Source organism: Camellia sinensis, chromosome 3, assembly GCF_055761805.1.
Source record: "Camellia sinensis isolate YWXY chromosome 3, ASM5576180v1, whole genome shotgun sequence".
In the NCBI taxonomy this organism is placed as follows: domain Eukaryota; kingdom Viridiplantae; phylum Streptophyta; class Magnoliopsida; order Ericales; family Theaceae; genus Camellia; species Camellia sinensis.
The window spans coordinates 189,600,626-189,617,330 of NC_138963.1; the positions used below are offsets into that span (position 1 = coordinate 189,600,626).

General features: G+C 36.5%; 1 protein-coding gene and 1 long non-coding RNA gene across 5 annotated transcripts in view; one reads left to right on the forward strand and one right to left on the reverse strand.

Annotated features, from left to right (window-relative positions):
* The window catches only part of LOC114285996 (binding protein), a 61,241-nt gene extending 58,195 nt beyond the window's left edge, over positions 1-3,046 (forward strand). For 3 of the 4 annotated variants that reach the window (XM_082921744.1, XM_082921746.1, XM_082921747.1), the window contains 5 exons: positions 80-205; positions 300-671; positions 759-990; positions 1,468-2,233; positions 2,577-3,046. In XM_082921744.1, the coding sequence (XP_082777870.1) occupies positions 80-205; positions 300-671; positions 759-990; positions 1,468-2,168 (1,431 nt within the window). In that variant the 3' untranslated portion in view covers positions 2,169-2,233; positions 2,577-3,046. Of the gene's footprint in view, positions 1-79; positions 206-299; positions 672-758; positions 991-1,467; positions 2,234-2,569 lie in introns of all 4 variants that reach the window. The other variant, XM_082921745.1, reaches the window with a different exon arrangement.
* A 4,120-nt stretch (positions 3,047-7,166) lies between these two features.
* Positions 7,167-16,426, reverse strand: LOC114285995 (uncharacterized). The gene is made up of 2 exons (XR_003637376.2): positions 14,742-16,426; positions 7,167-7,702 (listed from the first exon to the last, which is right to left on the reverse strand). It is a non-coding gene; the product is annotated as an uncharacterized LOC114285995 (long non-coding RNA).
* Positions 16,427-16,705: the final 279 nt, after the last annotated feature.

Consider the following 16,705-nt stretch of genomic DNA (forward strand, 5'->3'; position numbering starts at 1 on the left):
TATGAGTTAATTAAATTTCTATTTTGACCCAAAGGAGAAAATAATGACATGAGAAGAACTTGATCATTTTTTTGAACAGGGATGCCCTGAAGAATTCATAAACAAAAACCGAGAGGCCCTTGAAAGTGAATATGTTAGCTCAAATCTCCATCACTGGATTGATTTAGTGTTTGGTTACAAGCAGCGTGGAAAACCAGCAGTAGAGGTATCTTTTGGCTGGAAAATGACTTGCACTCTTCAAAAAACTAGTTAGTTATGTTTTTAAAGTTCTCTGATATTTTTCAAGCATTGTATTGCAGGCGGCAAATATCTTTTATTATTTAACTTATGAAGGTGCTGTCGATCTGGAGACCATGGAAGACGAACTGCAAAGGTCAGCCTTAGAAGACCAGATCGCAAATTTTGGACAGACACCAATTCAGATCTTTCGTAAGAAACACCCTAGAAGAGGACCACCAATTCCAATTGCTCATCCCCTGCACTTTGCTCCCGGTTCTATTAATTTGACTTCCATTATTTCCAGTGGAAGTAATTCACCATCAGCTGTCTTGTATGTTAATGCGTTCGACTCCAACATTGTCCTTGTCAACCAGGGCCTGACCATGTCTGTAAAGATGTGGTTGACGACCCAACTGCAATCTGGTGGAAACTTTACCTTCTCTGGCTCTCAGGTGGCCTTATTTATCTTCATTAAGTTCAGCACATCATGTTATTTACCATGTTAGTTTAGTTAGATGTTGATGTGTAAATTCTCGCAGGATGCTTTTTTCGGGATTGGTTCTGATATCCTTTCTCCACGTAAAATTGGGAGTCCATTAGCTGAAAATGTTGAACTTGGAGCACAATGCTTTGCAACATTGCAGACCCCAACTGAAAATTTTTTGATTTCATGTGGCAACTGGGAAAATAGTTTTCAGGTCATCTCCCTAAGTGATGGAAGAATGGTGCAGAGCATCAGACAACATAAAGATGTGGTTAGCTGTGTTGCAGGTACCTTTCATTACTGAAAAAAACTAAATCTGCTAATGGATGAAGTTCAGCTTTGATTCTTGGCCATTGAATAGCGTTGTTCTTGTAAGAATATGAAACAAGATCAAAGACATGTGAGATCTGTTAGATGGGAACATCTCGTGAAACCTGAATTCAGTAAACTTACTGTTAGAAAAAGAATTGCATACTTCATTTGTGTACGTATTTAGCATTACTCTCCATAATTTTTATGCCATATATGCTTGACCTTGCACTGCAGACCCGACATATTATTATGATATTTTCCTTTTTATGAAGATTATGTTAAAGTACGCTAATGCAGGAACCATGCCACATTTGCATCATTCAATTGTATATGTTGATACTCCATCCCATAATTATATTCCATTTTGAATAGCATTCTGTTCTAGGAAATTGTCTCTTATATATTCATTTTTAAGTTTTCACATTCTCATTTGAAGTTTTATACTGCTTCAGTGACATCTGATGGAACCATCCTTGCTACTGGGAGTTATGATACGACGGTCATGGTATGGGAGGTTTCCCGTGTTAAAGTCCATGAAAAGAGAGTTCGAAATACACCAACAGAGATGCACCGTAAAGACAGCGTTATTGCTGAAACTCCCTTTCACATTCTGTGTGGACATGATGATATAATTACATGCCTATTTGTTAGCGTGGAGCTTGATATAGTTATAAGTGGTTCAAAAGATGGGACCTGTGTTTTCCATACCCTGCGGGAGGGAAGATATGTTAGATCTCTTCAGCATCCATCTGGCAGTGCATTGTCAAAGCTTGTTGCATCTCGTCATGGACGGATTGTATTTTATGCTGATGATGACCTCAGTCTGAACCTTTATTCTATTAATGGAAAACACCTTGCCACTTTTGAGTCCAATGGTCGACTCAACTGTGTTGAACTGAGCAGTTGTGGTGAGTTCTTAGTTTGTGCTGGAGACCAAGGACAGATAGTTGTACGCTCAATGAATTCACTGGAGATTGTGAGAAGGTATACTGGAGTCGGAAAGATAATAACTTCACTGACTGTGACTCCAGAAGAATGCTTCTTAGCAGGGACCAGAGATGGAAGCCTTCTTGTGTATTCAATAGAAACTCCTCAACTTCGTAAAACTAGCCTTCCTCGAAATTTGAGATCCAAAACTTCTTCAACAGGATAGATCCAAATTTCAAGACACTATGGTGCATTATTTGAGCCATGCTGATCAGTGATGTCGAATCTGAGGTATACTCTGTCATTAATATTATATTTACATGTCCTTTTACTTACAAGAAGCATTTTTTTTTTTTAATGTTATTTCAATACCATGAGCTAATCCTGATGTCAAATCATTTGAGAAGCCTTGTCGGAACTCAACTCTGATGGCTTAAATAAACCACTCCTTCCATGCAAACCCTAAACTATTATGTATCTTTAGCATCCAACATTTACGCTGGCAACAGCAAAATGCAGGCAACATTTGTTATTCTGTGTGCCTCTCCTTATGTGATATTCTGACACGTCTCTGATTTTTTTTTACTACTATTGTTTCTTTTTTTCTCTTACACGAGTGTTTACTAGAATGCAGAATGTTGAGTCACGCTTATTGCATCTGGGAATTGCTATTAAGACCTCAAGTCGCCTTTCTGTCTAGGCATCAGTTCTTTGGCAGCCCTCGTGTACGACAACAGTAAAAAGAGCCGGAAGAGTATATCGTTAGTTGCAGTCCATACAAACATCTGAACAATTTGGCAGGTGCTTTCTCCCATTAAACCATGAGCACCCCATCCGTTACAAATTCTGTTTGAAATTGCTGTATAGCAAGTATTATTGTCTTGTACATTATATTCTTGTAAGTTTAGGTCAGAAATGTTGTGTATTAACAACAATGCTATATCAGCTTTTCATTTTCCATTTTATATGTTAGCCCTGCCCCCAAAGGAACTTTGTACAGATGGGGTTAACCACCTTTCGTCACCCCTATATAGTATGAGGCAATTTTTTACCAAAGATGTGTAATAATCACTCTCCATATTCAATAGTATAATTTTCTTAGCACATGCTGCATCATGCAATCAGTTATGTATTTTCAATAGTCTTTTTGATTTCATTTTTTATTTTTTTATGCCTCTTTGTGCTGTGGGTTGGTAAGGGATACTGATCAATAGAATTGACATAGTGACACATTGGTAAAGTTACACTAGTTGTCCTCAATTTTTGCGTGGGTTCTGGGTTTAGTGGAAGGGGGTGATGGATACGTTAGGGGTTTGGTGGGGTGTGCGGCTGGAGCGTTGGTAGTGGCGAGCATGATTGTTGACGCCCGCTTGTTTGATGTGGCTTATTTGGTTGGAGCGGAGTAGGACTTTTTTGGAGGTTCATCATGGTGTGCCTTGGTTAGAGAATCGTCTTTTTGTATTTATGTATAGTTGGTTGGAGAAAAAGGTTGATCAAGAGATATTTGTTTTTTTAGACTTTCTGAATGATGTGATTGGCTAATGTCTGTTTTGTTCTCCCCTAATTGGGGTTGCCATTTTGTATTCTTTGCATCATCTTGATTAGGGGTGGTCGCAATTCGGTTTTGGACGGTTTGCGGATCGGTTTGAATCAGTCCGTATATATTTGGTTTGAGAAAAATTTAACCCGCAACGCACAGTGCGGGTTGCGGTTTGTGCGGATAGGGTTCGCAGATGTGCGGGCAGTTTGTGGATTGGATTTTTTTTAAAAAAATTATTTTGGAGTCTCTTTTTTTTCATTTTGTAAATATTTATTTTGGGTTTCCCATTTTTTAAAATGCTCCAACATTAATAATTAATGAATTAAAATTTATAAAATTAAAAACACAACAAAATCAATTTCTAACACAAATCATTCAAAATCCTAAATTAGATTATTAATTTCATTTACTATCTACTATTCAACAATACAATTAAAGAAAAATTATTTAAAATTCTAAGCTTACCTAAAAATAATTCTTTATTGACTTTTACATTTATCTAAAATGTAATAATAAAATAACAACAGTCCAGGTGTTCAAAAATAAATAAATCTAAGTGAGGGGGGGGTTTTTGCGGGTGTAGGTTAAACTTGTAATCTGCAATTATGTCATATTCTAAACTGTATCTACCCGCATTGTGTTTGCAAAATCACCCATTTGTATGCGGATTGGGCGAGTTGTGTTGTTCGAATAACCATATGTCCAACCTAATCTTAATGCTTTCTAATAATATTTACTTATTTATCAAAAATATATATATATATATATATATATATATATTTGTTTGTACTTTTGCTCTCCATGTAATTTGGAATATTGATCTCAATGTTTTAAAATTAAATAATACTAATACTGATTGTAGTTTTTAATCAGTCACGGCATGACTGCTTTTGAAATTATGGGCTTTTTTTTTTGTTACTTTCTGATGCTGTGTTACTAGGGCCTGGTGTAAGCTGAGGTCATTTTAGAGTGGATAAGATTAAAATTTGACTTCTTTTGCCCTGTTTGATACAACAGAAATGCTTGATGGCACAAAAGGAAGAGAGACCTGGGAGGGAAACAAGTTCCGTGAAGAAATGTAAAGAAAGGAGAGGGGTCACCATTTTCTATCCCCAGCCTGTATTTGGATCAAAAGTTTTGTTAAGGTCAATCGACATAAAATAGTTTTATACCTTAAGCAAGTTAAGGATTTTTTTTTTAAGGTAATTAAATAAAGAAGAATATAATAGAAATAGAATTGAATTTGTAGTAATCAAGATAATTGTCACTTGTTACAAGTTACATGAACTTCATACAAGAATAAAAAACAGAAAAATATAGTAATCGACAGAGAAAAAGGATTAGAAAGCTATCATTGGTCTACTCTTGGTCATGTTTGTTTGACTCCATAGGTGGGGGGATTGGACTACTAATGTTGTGGGCCTTACATACCTATGTTTGGTTGACAAAAATAGGAAGGGACTAGCAGTTCCATGGAACTATGAATACCCTCACATAGGTTTGGTTTGGGAAGTGGGTTAGCTTTTTGGCTTTTTGATTTTTTTTTGTTATTTTAGCCTAGGGCTAAAAAGTTTGGTTTGGGAAAGACTGTTGATTTTTTTGACTTTTTTGTGAGAGAAAAAATGTAATGATTATGAGTTGGATGTAATGTTTTGTCTTATTGAGCTAAAAAGACTATTTTATTTTTTGTGGTTAAAATAGTCAAAAAAAAAAAAAGCCTCAATCTTGACTTCCCAAACGAAGGCATAGTGGGATTAGCTTTTCCACGGAAGAGGTGGGATTGGCAATCTAATCCTATGGGATTAGGTGTCATAAGACAATTTTTCCCTTACATTTCAAAAATAACAAAGCTAATTATTATACAATGAGGGTGTTTACGTAATTTTATAGATTTAATCCTAACAGATTAATATTACCACACTAGTATACAAACAAACACTCTTTATCATACATTTTCAAACTAATATTACTACATTAATAATCTCATCACTCAATCCTACCGTACTCATAATCTTATCTAACCTGATCCATCAAACAAACGAAGAGTTGTTAAATTGACTACTCCTAGCTATGCCTAATATCACGATGTGTGAGTTGTTTTGTATCTTTTTTGTATCTCTCTTGACCTATTTATAGGGCTCGGACACATGAGAGAAACAAAAGTAATCAAATATTATGATTTCCTCAATAGGCCATAATTTTCTCAATATCATTTATATCCCATGTTCACAGGAACTACTTTGTAAATTTGATGTTTTAACTTGGGCAAAGTTTGGCATGTGAGAAATAATCCATCTTTTTATCTTTTTTTCATCACATCACCTCTCTACTTTTTTGCACATCTTTTCGTAAAAAGACAAAAAATGCACTTATTTAAGTCATCCCAAACAACCCCTTGGTTTTAATTCTAGAACCTGAATTTCAAATGGTTACAATAATTAACTCTTCTAACCCTCCATTTAATATATCATCATAACACGTCATGTCACATTATTAACCCATCATGCCACATCAACATTCCTCTGTCGATGGGCCATCAAATATCTCCCGCCTTGCAATTTCTTTTGGAGCAGGTTTTTTTTTTTTTGGCCCTTAGTTGTTTGATCGACAAGCCTATTGACATGCATACATACATAATGCACATGTATAAAGATTATACATATATGTTCCTATGCCAACAAAACCCACCGTCATGAATTATATATATAAAAAAAAAAAAGAGTAAGATTCTCAAGATTTAGAATTCGAATGTACCTTGAAATAAGTTATGTGGTGAAAATTGAATTGATAAAGTGTAGAATTCACGTACAAAATGAATTTAAGTCATTGATGTAAAATTCTAAATAATTTCTAAGTTTTTATATCTGAGTCTATAGCATTATTAATTATATATATATATATATATATAAAATATAAAGCATCAACAACAATAATAACAAAAGGAAAAAGACTAGATTTAGTCATAATTAATTGTTTACAATCGACAAAAAAATAAAATGTGATACCAACAATAAAGATTTGAAAAGTAAAAAGGAAAAAGTGAAAAAAATGTAATTATATTTTATTTACCATTCATCCACATTTTTTTCTCTTTCTAAATTTCTATTAAAATTCAAGTGACATAACAATGAAACGGCTGTCAATGTTTTTTGGAAATTCTCTTTACAGAAATAATAAAATTTTAAATATTGTTGGGGTTTTTTTTTGTTTTTTTGGTACCTCTTTGGATTGTAAGAATCAAAGAGAATGAATAGAAATCTTATTATCAATACACCAATTCTTATAATAAAATCATTATGTCAATGTGATTAAAGCGCTTTATATAGTTTGGAATTGTGTGAATTATTTATTTACTTATTTATTTTGAGAACTTGACAAAATGATAGTTCTAAATACTGTAAATACATCTAATTTTTTATTGTTTACATTCCTCCTAATCACGAGGAAGGTTGAGGTGGGTGGGTATCAAATTCTTGCTTAATTTGAGAATGTAATTTGAGCAACTAATCAAGTATCACTTCTCCTCCAATTCCAGAATGACATTATCTTATTCTATGAAAGTTGATAGAAATTTTATTAGAGTGATGATATAGAGCACTAGAGTTGGAGCTCTAATGCCAACTCTAATGATGTGGCAATACATAAAAAAATAAAAATAAAAATGCAACATCACGAGCCAAAACATCAACAACAGTGATAAAGAGCTCTAATTTTAGAATTCTAAAGAGAGCTCTAGTGATTGACAAGAGAAAAAAAAAATTAAAACAAAAACATAGACACACACATCACATGTGAATCTCATTCACTAGAACTCTTTTTAGAACTCCAAAATTAAAAATCTCAATCTTCATTCAAACATCAAATCATGAATTGAGACCCATCTCTAGAACTCTTCATTTAGACGTCTCAAGCATATTTGATTTTATTATTGTTTCAATGAAAGCTGATAACCCAGAAAGCCGCCAGCTTTCCTGTTGGCAGATCTGGAGGATAAACCACCTTTTTACTCTCCTTTGACCAATTCAAATAGTAAATTTCACTTATAGAGGACACTTCTACACAAATCCAAATACTACTGAATTCTCTTGTTGCTAGATGTTCACCGGGAAAACCTTGAATGGAACCATATTTTACCAGATTTCCCAGCCTGCCTTGCTTCACTTGTTACCGAGCATATAGATCAACTTCCCATAAAAGATTTCCTTCAACCCACTGCAGACCTTTTAGAATTAAAAAATGGGTTAGACAAAGAGGGCAGACTCAAAATAAAACTTGAATTGTCTATAGAAATGAAATCATAAAGTTCTCATGAAACAAAACCATCAATAGGACTACTAGTATAAATTATAACTTTCAAATAATACCATTCATCATGCAAGATTTGAAGGCTGGTTTTGGTCGGAGTACAATGAAGTTCAGGCTTGGATATTTGATATAATGAAAGGCGGCATATATTGCCTGAGTATGGGCCTATGTCAAACATGTCAAAAACCAACCATCCCAAGTCTTGGACAACACACATAAATTTGTTTTTTTCATTAAACTGTAACGCTTGTGACGAAGAAGACCTCTATTGTATACGCTAATCACGATGAATGACACAACACTGATAATTTCATCTTTAAGTTTACTTCTATATGATCTGAGAGAGTTCGTAAACCTCCCGAAGGTATTGCTTCTGTATCAAATATTTCTAAAAGAATGTATTATTTTATTTTTTAGAATAGATCTTGTTAACTTGTTTCATTTTAAAAATATCAAATTGCTTACGTCAACAAAAGGTTTATGCCACATAACCTGTTTATGAAGGAAATGAAAAATGTGAAATGTCTTCATATGGAATCATTGCTATATGCCACATAGAGAAAAAGATTCAATGAAGAACAAAGGAAAGAACAACGCAAAAACAAAATTACGAAGTGGAGCATTGTTCAAATTTTTTCATACCACATGTTAACAATGTGAAAGTAGTATTAATTTCCTACAGAAAAGAAATGAAAAAGGTCATAAAAAATAAAAGAACATAAAGTAAAACAAATAATTTGGTTCCACACAAAATTAGCACTACATTGATGCACAAAGACATCAAAGAAAATGAAAGATATTATTTTCAATGGAAATCCAACTTAAACATTTAGTTATAATATCTTTGACTACAATAGATGCCATTAAAACACTAGTGTAGAAATATATGAAAAAGCACACGAATAGCTAAATATGTTCCCCGCTCAGAACAAGAATAAAAAGGGGCAGTTTCTTTCAAGAAAATAGGAGGCTTTTGGGATTTTGATCTGATGAGGAGGCTTCGTTTATTCGAACGTGGCCCTTTTTCTCCTGATATGTTGGAATGGTTCTAGCAATACTTGCAATCTTCAGTTCAATGTTAGCTTATATACTCAAAATTAGTATTATGAAGCATATAGCCCAATAGAGAAGTCAAGATGGAAAGTACAAATATGTTTATTCTATTGTAGAATAAAAGGTTATATCAAAACTACTCTTCTCTCTTAGTTGAGAAATTATTCAACAATGCTCTTGTGGGATTCAACAAAAATCTAGCTTTTTCATTAGCCACTAAAATTTCACCAACCTACCACAGGAAAAAAAAATTTATTATTGATACCTGGAGTGTAGTGATAGAAAGAAATTGATGATTCTCATGCCTTTAAGGGAGTACAATGTAACATTTTAATTTGGTCACTATATAATTATTTATATAATGTTTTGTTTCCATAGTTCTTATTCTTGTCTTATAATAATTTATTCTTTAATATTTTCTTTAGGTTTTCTTCTTGGTCACAAAATTTTACTTCAATGATTGTTGATGCACTCATACTCGGCATACAAAATGTGCTATAAAAAAATCATAAGTACATTCATATATATAAAATATTTAAAATGAATATTAAAATTAAAATTTTCTTTTGTATTATTTCAAACTTTAAATGAATCTTTTAAAATTTTGTGAATTTATATAATATATATATATATATATATTTGGTGTTGGTTGTTATGGGAGAGAATAAAAAATATATTTAATGTAATAATGGCACTATGTAAGAATTTATGTATTATTGATTGATGTCTTGATTGATAGATTACAAGATGCATTAATTACAATTCCTATACAATCTATATATAGAAGAAAATGTGGTAGTAGGTGTAGTGGAGGTGATAGTGGGTTAGGTGAAGTGGAGTGTGTAGTGGAGTAGAGGTAGGTGAAGTGGAGTGTGTAGTGGAGTAGGTGAAGGTAATGTGGTAGTAGGTGTAGTGGAGGTGATAGTGGGTTAGGTGAAGTGGAGTGTGTAGTGGAGTAGAGGTAGGTGAAGTGGAGTGTGTAGTGGAGTAGGTGAAGGTAAAGATGGGAAATTCTAACAGCCCCCCGCAAACTCAAGGAGGAGAGAAACTAACCAACTTGAGTTTGGAGAAAGTAACAAAACAAGAAAATACATAAAAATAAAAAAGGATAGGAGACACTGTATGGTCGTGTCAGACCGTTGGTGAAGACACTGTATGGGGTGTCATAACGTTGTAGAGGACACTGTATGGTGGTGTCAGACCGATGTAGAAGACAGTTTATGGGGTCATGTCGGACCGTTGTAGAAGACAATGTTGTGACAGTTTACGGAGTCTTGCTGGACCCTTGTAGAAACTAACCGGAATCAATGTCGGGACAGTTTACAGAGTCTTGTCGGACCCATAAAGGAGCTAACCGGAATCAATGTCGGGACAGTTTACAGAGTCTTGTCGGACCCATAAAGGAGCTAACCGGAATCAATGTCGGGACAGTTTACAGAGTCTTGTCGGACACTTGTAAAAACTAACCGGAATCAATGTCGGGACAGTTTACAGAGTCTTGTCGGACTCTTAAAAAGTTGCACCCTCAAAAGGTGTGCCCAATTTTGTCAAAAGGCGTGCCATCAAAAGGCGTGCCCAATTCATCAAAAGGCGTGCCATCAAAAGGCGTGCCATCAAAAGGCGTGTCCACTTTGTCAAAAGATGTGCCATGAAAAGGCGTGCCAGTTTGTCGGGCGGCAAGAGGCGCGCGATACGCGTGGCTGCCTCGGCTATTTAACCAAGACGAAGGCTGAGGCTGAGGCATACCATTCTGAAACCTCTGAAACCAACCCTTCGCTGAAAAAACTCTGCCTCTGCGGAGAGAGAAACTGTGGAACACTTTGTTGCCATTCTGTCACCAACCCTTCCGAACATTACCAGTCTGAAATTGCTATTTCGCTGAAACACTTAGCAACCCAAAAACATGGCCTCTTCTTCCCGTCCAGCTACCCAGAACCTGCTCACGCTCTTTCCAGAACTGAACGAGCCCACAAGAGAAATAACTGGTGCGGTGGCCAGTGAACCTCAACCAAACACCTCTGGTTTTGCTCCATTGAACTTTCCGATGCGGTCGGTGGAGCAAAAAATGGCGGTGCAAACTGATATTGAGGCTAATCAGTATACTCTGAAGTCATGCGTGGAAACCATGACGGCGGTCACAAATTTGTCGAACCGGCTGCAGAGTAGGACAAATGAGGTGCAGCATTTAAATTCCCAGCTGGCTCTGCTCCAACGCATGTATAAGGATGCGCGAGCAGAGATAAGTGTGCTGAAAGCAGAAAATAAGGAGCTGAAGCGGAAGGCCACTGTGATGTTCCGATTTGGAGGTCCGCCGTATGCTGCAGTGGAGGAGTATGGAGGAGTGAACGTGCTCGGCGGCGTAGGAAACACGGAGGCAGCACCGTCAAGGGCCGCCCAGGACGGAGGAAAGAAGAAGAGATCTGCAGCAGAGTAGAGAAGAAAAATCCCACTGTGGGTGTTGGGTGTGTTATGGTGGTTTTTTTTTTTTTTTTTTTTTTTTTTTTCGTGTAAAATTATGATCGGGGTTGATCCTGACATGAATAAAATAAGTGTGTTTGGCAAACTCGAATGGTAGGTGTGGTAAGGCAGAAAAATCAACTGGAATGAATTTTTTTTTTTTTTTTTTTTTTGAAAATAATAATAATAATAATAATAATAATAATAATAATAATAATAATATTAATATGGAAATCATGGAGTGGGCGGTGGTACAAAAATATTGTGTAGAAAAAGAGGGAGATGGTGGAAAAGAGAGGCCACTCATGTTATTAAAATAAATTAAGGAATTAAAAAAAGTGATATTGGTTTTGTTTTCAAAAAAGATGGATTAAAATAAATATAAAAAAAGAAAAAGAAAGTGGAGACCATGATGAAAGGTGGGAACAAGTGTGCTGGTGCTGTGTTGTAATGGTCAGAAAGAGAGATAAGAAAATAAAATAAAATAAATTTCAAGGTGCTGTGTTGTAATGGCATTGAAATATCCACCATCATAAAGAGTATCAGTGGTGCTGCATATGTTTATGAGCATTATTTGAGGCCTTTCTTTCTTAACCCACAGCAGACTGTTAACGTCTAGTATGTCCCAAGGAAGAAGGACATCTTCAGTAAGCCAGATGACATTCTAACTGCTGCTGAGAAGTACATAGAAGAACATGGCCCGGAAGCATTTGAGAAGCTTGTTAGCAAGGATAGGGAAACCAAGTTCAGGAGTAGCAATTACACGTATTTTGATGAGGACCACAGCTATTGAGCCTTGTTTGGCTGAGGGAAACACCTTTTTTCTGCTGCTGTTAGGAGTATCTTTCCGGTGGAGAAGCTGCTATGGACTATTTGGGGAGAGTGATGTCGAAAGCCGGAGCCTTGGATCTCGCCACCGGCGTCGGCGGAAAGATCGAGAAAGACGATGTTCTCTCCGCTGTCCAGAAGTATGAGCAGTATCACGGCTACTATGATGCCGAGAGAGAATGAGATGTTATGAAGATATGATGAGGAGGTAGGTATGTAGTAGACAATTCTAGCGGACTAGGTTGAGGTCCGGCGGGCGGCCAAGGCGAGGTTGCCGCCCGCCGGTGAAGCGAAAAAATATTAAATTCTTAACCTTACTCTGATACCATGTAAGAATTTATGTATTATTGATTGATGTCTTGATTGATAGATTACAAGATGCATTAATTACAATTCCTATACAATCTATATATAGAAGAAAATGTGGTAGTAGGTGTAGTGGAGGTGATAGTGGGTTAGGTGAAGTGGAGTGTGTAGTGGAGTAGAGGTAGGTGAAGTGGAGTGTGTAGTGGAGTAGGTGAAGGTAATGTGGTAGTAGGTGTAGTGGAGGTGATAGTGGGTTAGGTGAAGTGGAGTGTGTAGTGGAGTAGAGGTAGGTGAAGTGGAGTGTGTAGTGGAGTAGGTGAAGGTAAAGATGGGAAATTCTAACAGCCCCCCGCAAACTCAAGGAGGAGAGAAACTAACCAACTTGAGTTTGGAGAGAGTAACAAAACAAGAAAATACATAAAAATAAAAAAGGATAGGAGACACTGTATGGTCGTGTCAGACCGTTGGTGAAGACACTGTATGGGGTGTCATAACGTTGTTTCGTTAATCATTAAAAAAATTATAAATGAATTAAGTGAATAGTTATTGTCTGTCACTAATCTAAACAGTATTATGATCTTTGACATAAATAAAAGTTATTCATTAAATACTGATACTATCATTTGTGGTAAGCTCACCAGAAAGAAAGCCTACGGATATCTCCAAAGAAGAAATCGAGAAGGCAGTCTTTCCTTGATGACTCGGATCAATGAGACAAGGAGTTACTCAGAGCTGTAGTTAGGGCCTTTGCCAAAGGAATGGGACCCCTTCTAAGCGAGTCAATCCCAGTAGAGAGAGGAGGATCCGCCCTGAGGGTTAAACATCCTTTAATGGGATTGGATTGGCTGCTTTATCCGCTAGTCAATTCCCGTATCCACATCTTCCTGTAGCTAGCTCTTTGAAAGACTGAATCGGACACCTATTTTATCGCCTCACCTTCACTACAGGATTATTTCTTTCTTAACTTTCGGGCAGGTTAACCGGCTGACACTACTACTTGCACTACTAATAGCTCAAACTCGGATTGGGGGCACGCAACGCAGGTATTTATCGCTGCTTTCTATCTAGTAGCATTGGTTCCAAACTCACAATCAATCTTAATCCATTCTATCTTACCAACAACTAAGCAGAGGGGCTCACTTGACAGAGTGCCGAGCATTGTTCGTCGTGCTAGTTGCACTACTCCAGTTCCAGTGGTAAACGAAACCTTCTTTCTCTTGCTTTCGGGCCTACATCTCTCTTTCAAGGGTTGCACTTTCTTTGGTAGCTTTGGGCAAGGCAGTACTGATAACCAATCTTGCTCTAGCCGCTTTCAGCTTCAGGGAAGGTTTACTTTTCCTTTCCGTGAAGTTTTTGTTCCAGGCCCCCTTCTTAGTCAATGGACTGATAGTTGAAGGGACGGGATCATGACTTTGACTTCGAGGTAAACCTATAAGTGAAGGAAGGAACTAGCCTGATCTAGTTTGGATAGTTCTATTCCTTTCTTCAAAGGGAACAAGGATTTTAATTGGCACTTCTTCGATCGGAATACGGATGAGATCAAAAAGGCCATCATTGGGGCAAACAATGCAATAGCTTCGGTTAGAGCAAAGCCCAAAATGGCATAACCAAATGATTGTTTAGCCAATGATGGATTTCGTGCCACGGAATGAATTGATAAAAAGGCGATATCACTCTGTCCCACCAGTAAAGGAGAAGTTCTGCGCTGAGGTTAATGCTATTCGTCTAGGGAATAATGCTAGCCAGTTTCAGTTCTGTCTATTATTGTACAACCACCACTTAAATATCTTTTTAATTATAGGGAATAACCTTTCCCAATATGATGAGTTCGACAGTGAAAACCACAACTACACAATTAAGTCATGTAACGTGCAAACAAATGCCACCTGAGTTCAGAGCACATACTGAAAGAAACGGATGGTCAACATGAATTGGAAGTATCCAAATTAATAACTTTTCAGTGATGTAGACATAAAGTATGAAATCACTACCCCAACAACTCCAACATACCAGGAGATAAATCACAATTTAGATTTTCACAAGCAGCAAAATGCATACTCATTAAGTAACACTTAAATAGTAATGCCCCCACTAGTAAATAATCTCTCATACATATGAACCCTTAGCAGTTAATCTAACAAATCAAGCTACTGCATTCAAGTGCTTCCACATCTTGAACAGCCACATTCAATGCAAAAACCTCCAGACCAGAGAGGAAATGAAGATAAAATAAATACATATCATGCACACCGAACATTCTGTCAAATAGCACAATTTTTAAGTGCCCAAAATTTTGAATATAGCATATACCTTAGTTCCTGGACGCCAAGTTGCAAGCTTTCCATAGCTAATATGAAGTTCCCAAATGGCAACATTCCAATCATGCAGATATCTTTTCTTCGACTCGTTTACCCATTGATTCTAAGTCAAAGAGAGATGCAATGCTCATCTCCAATAAAGTTTGAATTCAAAAACTCTTTCCAGTTTATGCAGGTATCAAAATGTCCATTTTCAATCATGTAATTCAAGTATATAAGTGCATCCTATCCGCTGCAATATCACTATTCACCATTTCTTCAAAAATGCAAAGTGCCTTATCAAAATTACCTTCTTTGCTATATCCACTAGCCATAGTCTTATAAGTAGACAAATTTGGCACTACAAAACAAACATCCTGCAACTGATCAAAAAACTTCTCTGCATCTGCAACTCTTCCTACTTTCCAGTAACCACCGAGTATGTGGTTACAAATATCCACACAATAGACAAGGCCACTACTTGTTACAATCTCATTGAATATCCTCAATGTATCATCAACATTCCCTTTTTCACATAGCCTATAATAATGAATCTTGCAATTTCATCGACACGAACAATCGCTTTCTTTCTCTCAACCTTAAAGAATTTCATAGCATCTTCTCCCCAACCAGCCCAAAAGAGAGCCTTAATAAAAGAGCCATAAACACAAATTTCCAGCACAGTTCTCTTCTTCATCATCTTCTTCGACAAAGCTTCCGCCTCATCAAGCCTTCCCGCACTACACAGTGACCTAAAATAAGTCTCATAAGCAATCATCTCAGGAACTGCACCACTGCAATTCAACTGAAATATTGCCCTCTTTCCCTCCTTAAAGAACTCAAATTTTGACCCTCCAAAACAATCACTTTTTACCAACTCACAAAACAATTTATTTGCTTCTCTAAATTTACTGGTTTTGCAAAGCACATTTATGAAATTCCCATATATACATATGTCAATGTGGTAATTTCCTTGCACCAATTTTCTCAAAATCAAATCAGCTTCATCTAAATCCCCATTTCTACAAAAACACTAAAACATCACAAAATAAGTGAAGTTATCAACATTAAGCCCCTTATCATACACTTGTCTAACAATCTCTTTAGCTAGCCAACCCTCATTTACTCTACACAGAGCCCCAATCAAAGCAACATAGCTCTGCTTCCTCAAACCCCTAGAACCCAATAATAAAATTCTCTCACAAATTCTCTTGATCTCACTAACCGCACCAAACTCGCACACATATATAACATAATCAGACATACCAAATCGCAGAATCGACAATTCAAACCCTAGAATTTCATTCCATACGATCTCAACATCTTTAATTTTACCATTTTTAACTAAACAGTCCGACACTAAACTATACAAAAACTGATCAGAGACTCGACCTTTGATCTTCGGATTGGAAATAACAGTTTTGGCTCTTTCGAGCTTCTTCAATTGCGACGAACAATCGATGACGAAGACTGATGTTGTGGAATCGAAATAACGGGTTTGTCTGAGAAAGGAGTCTAGAGTGGTCAGAGCTGTGAAGTTTCTAAGGTTTTTGGAGAGGGTTTGAGTGAGTGTAGAGAAAGTTTTCAGGTAGCGAAGAGGGTCGATGTTGTTGTTTGTCTGTGATTGGTGGCTTTGGAGGGTATTTAGGTCCCTTTTGGGGGATTGATATGCAATGTTTAGTGGTTTTGGGGAGCTTCAGTTTGCCGACACTATTTATCCTACTCCTATACACTTAATGATTTTTTTTTATTATATTTTTATTCTAAAATGAAACTATCAAAATACTCATTTCTTTTTCGATCAAAATCCTAACTCTCAACCAAAAACATAATCCTAATCCTAACCATCAGTCACCACCGTCCTTTATGGCCGCCGCTTCTCTTTTCCTCCATCACCGCCGTTACCTCTTCCCCTACCACTACAACTCCCTTTCATCTGGAAACCCATTGCCTTCTCGCCTCTCTTCCACATCCCGT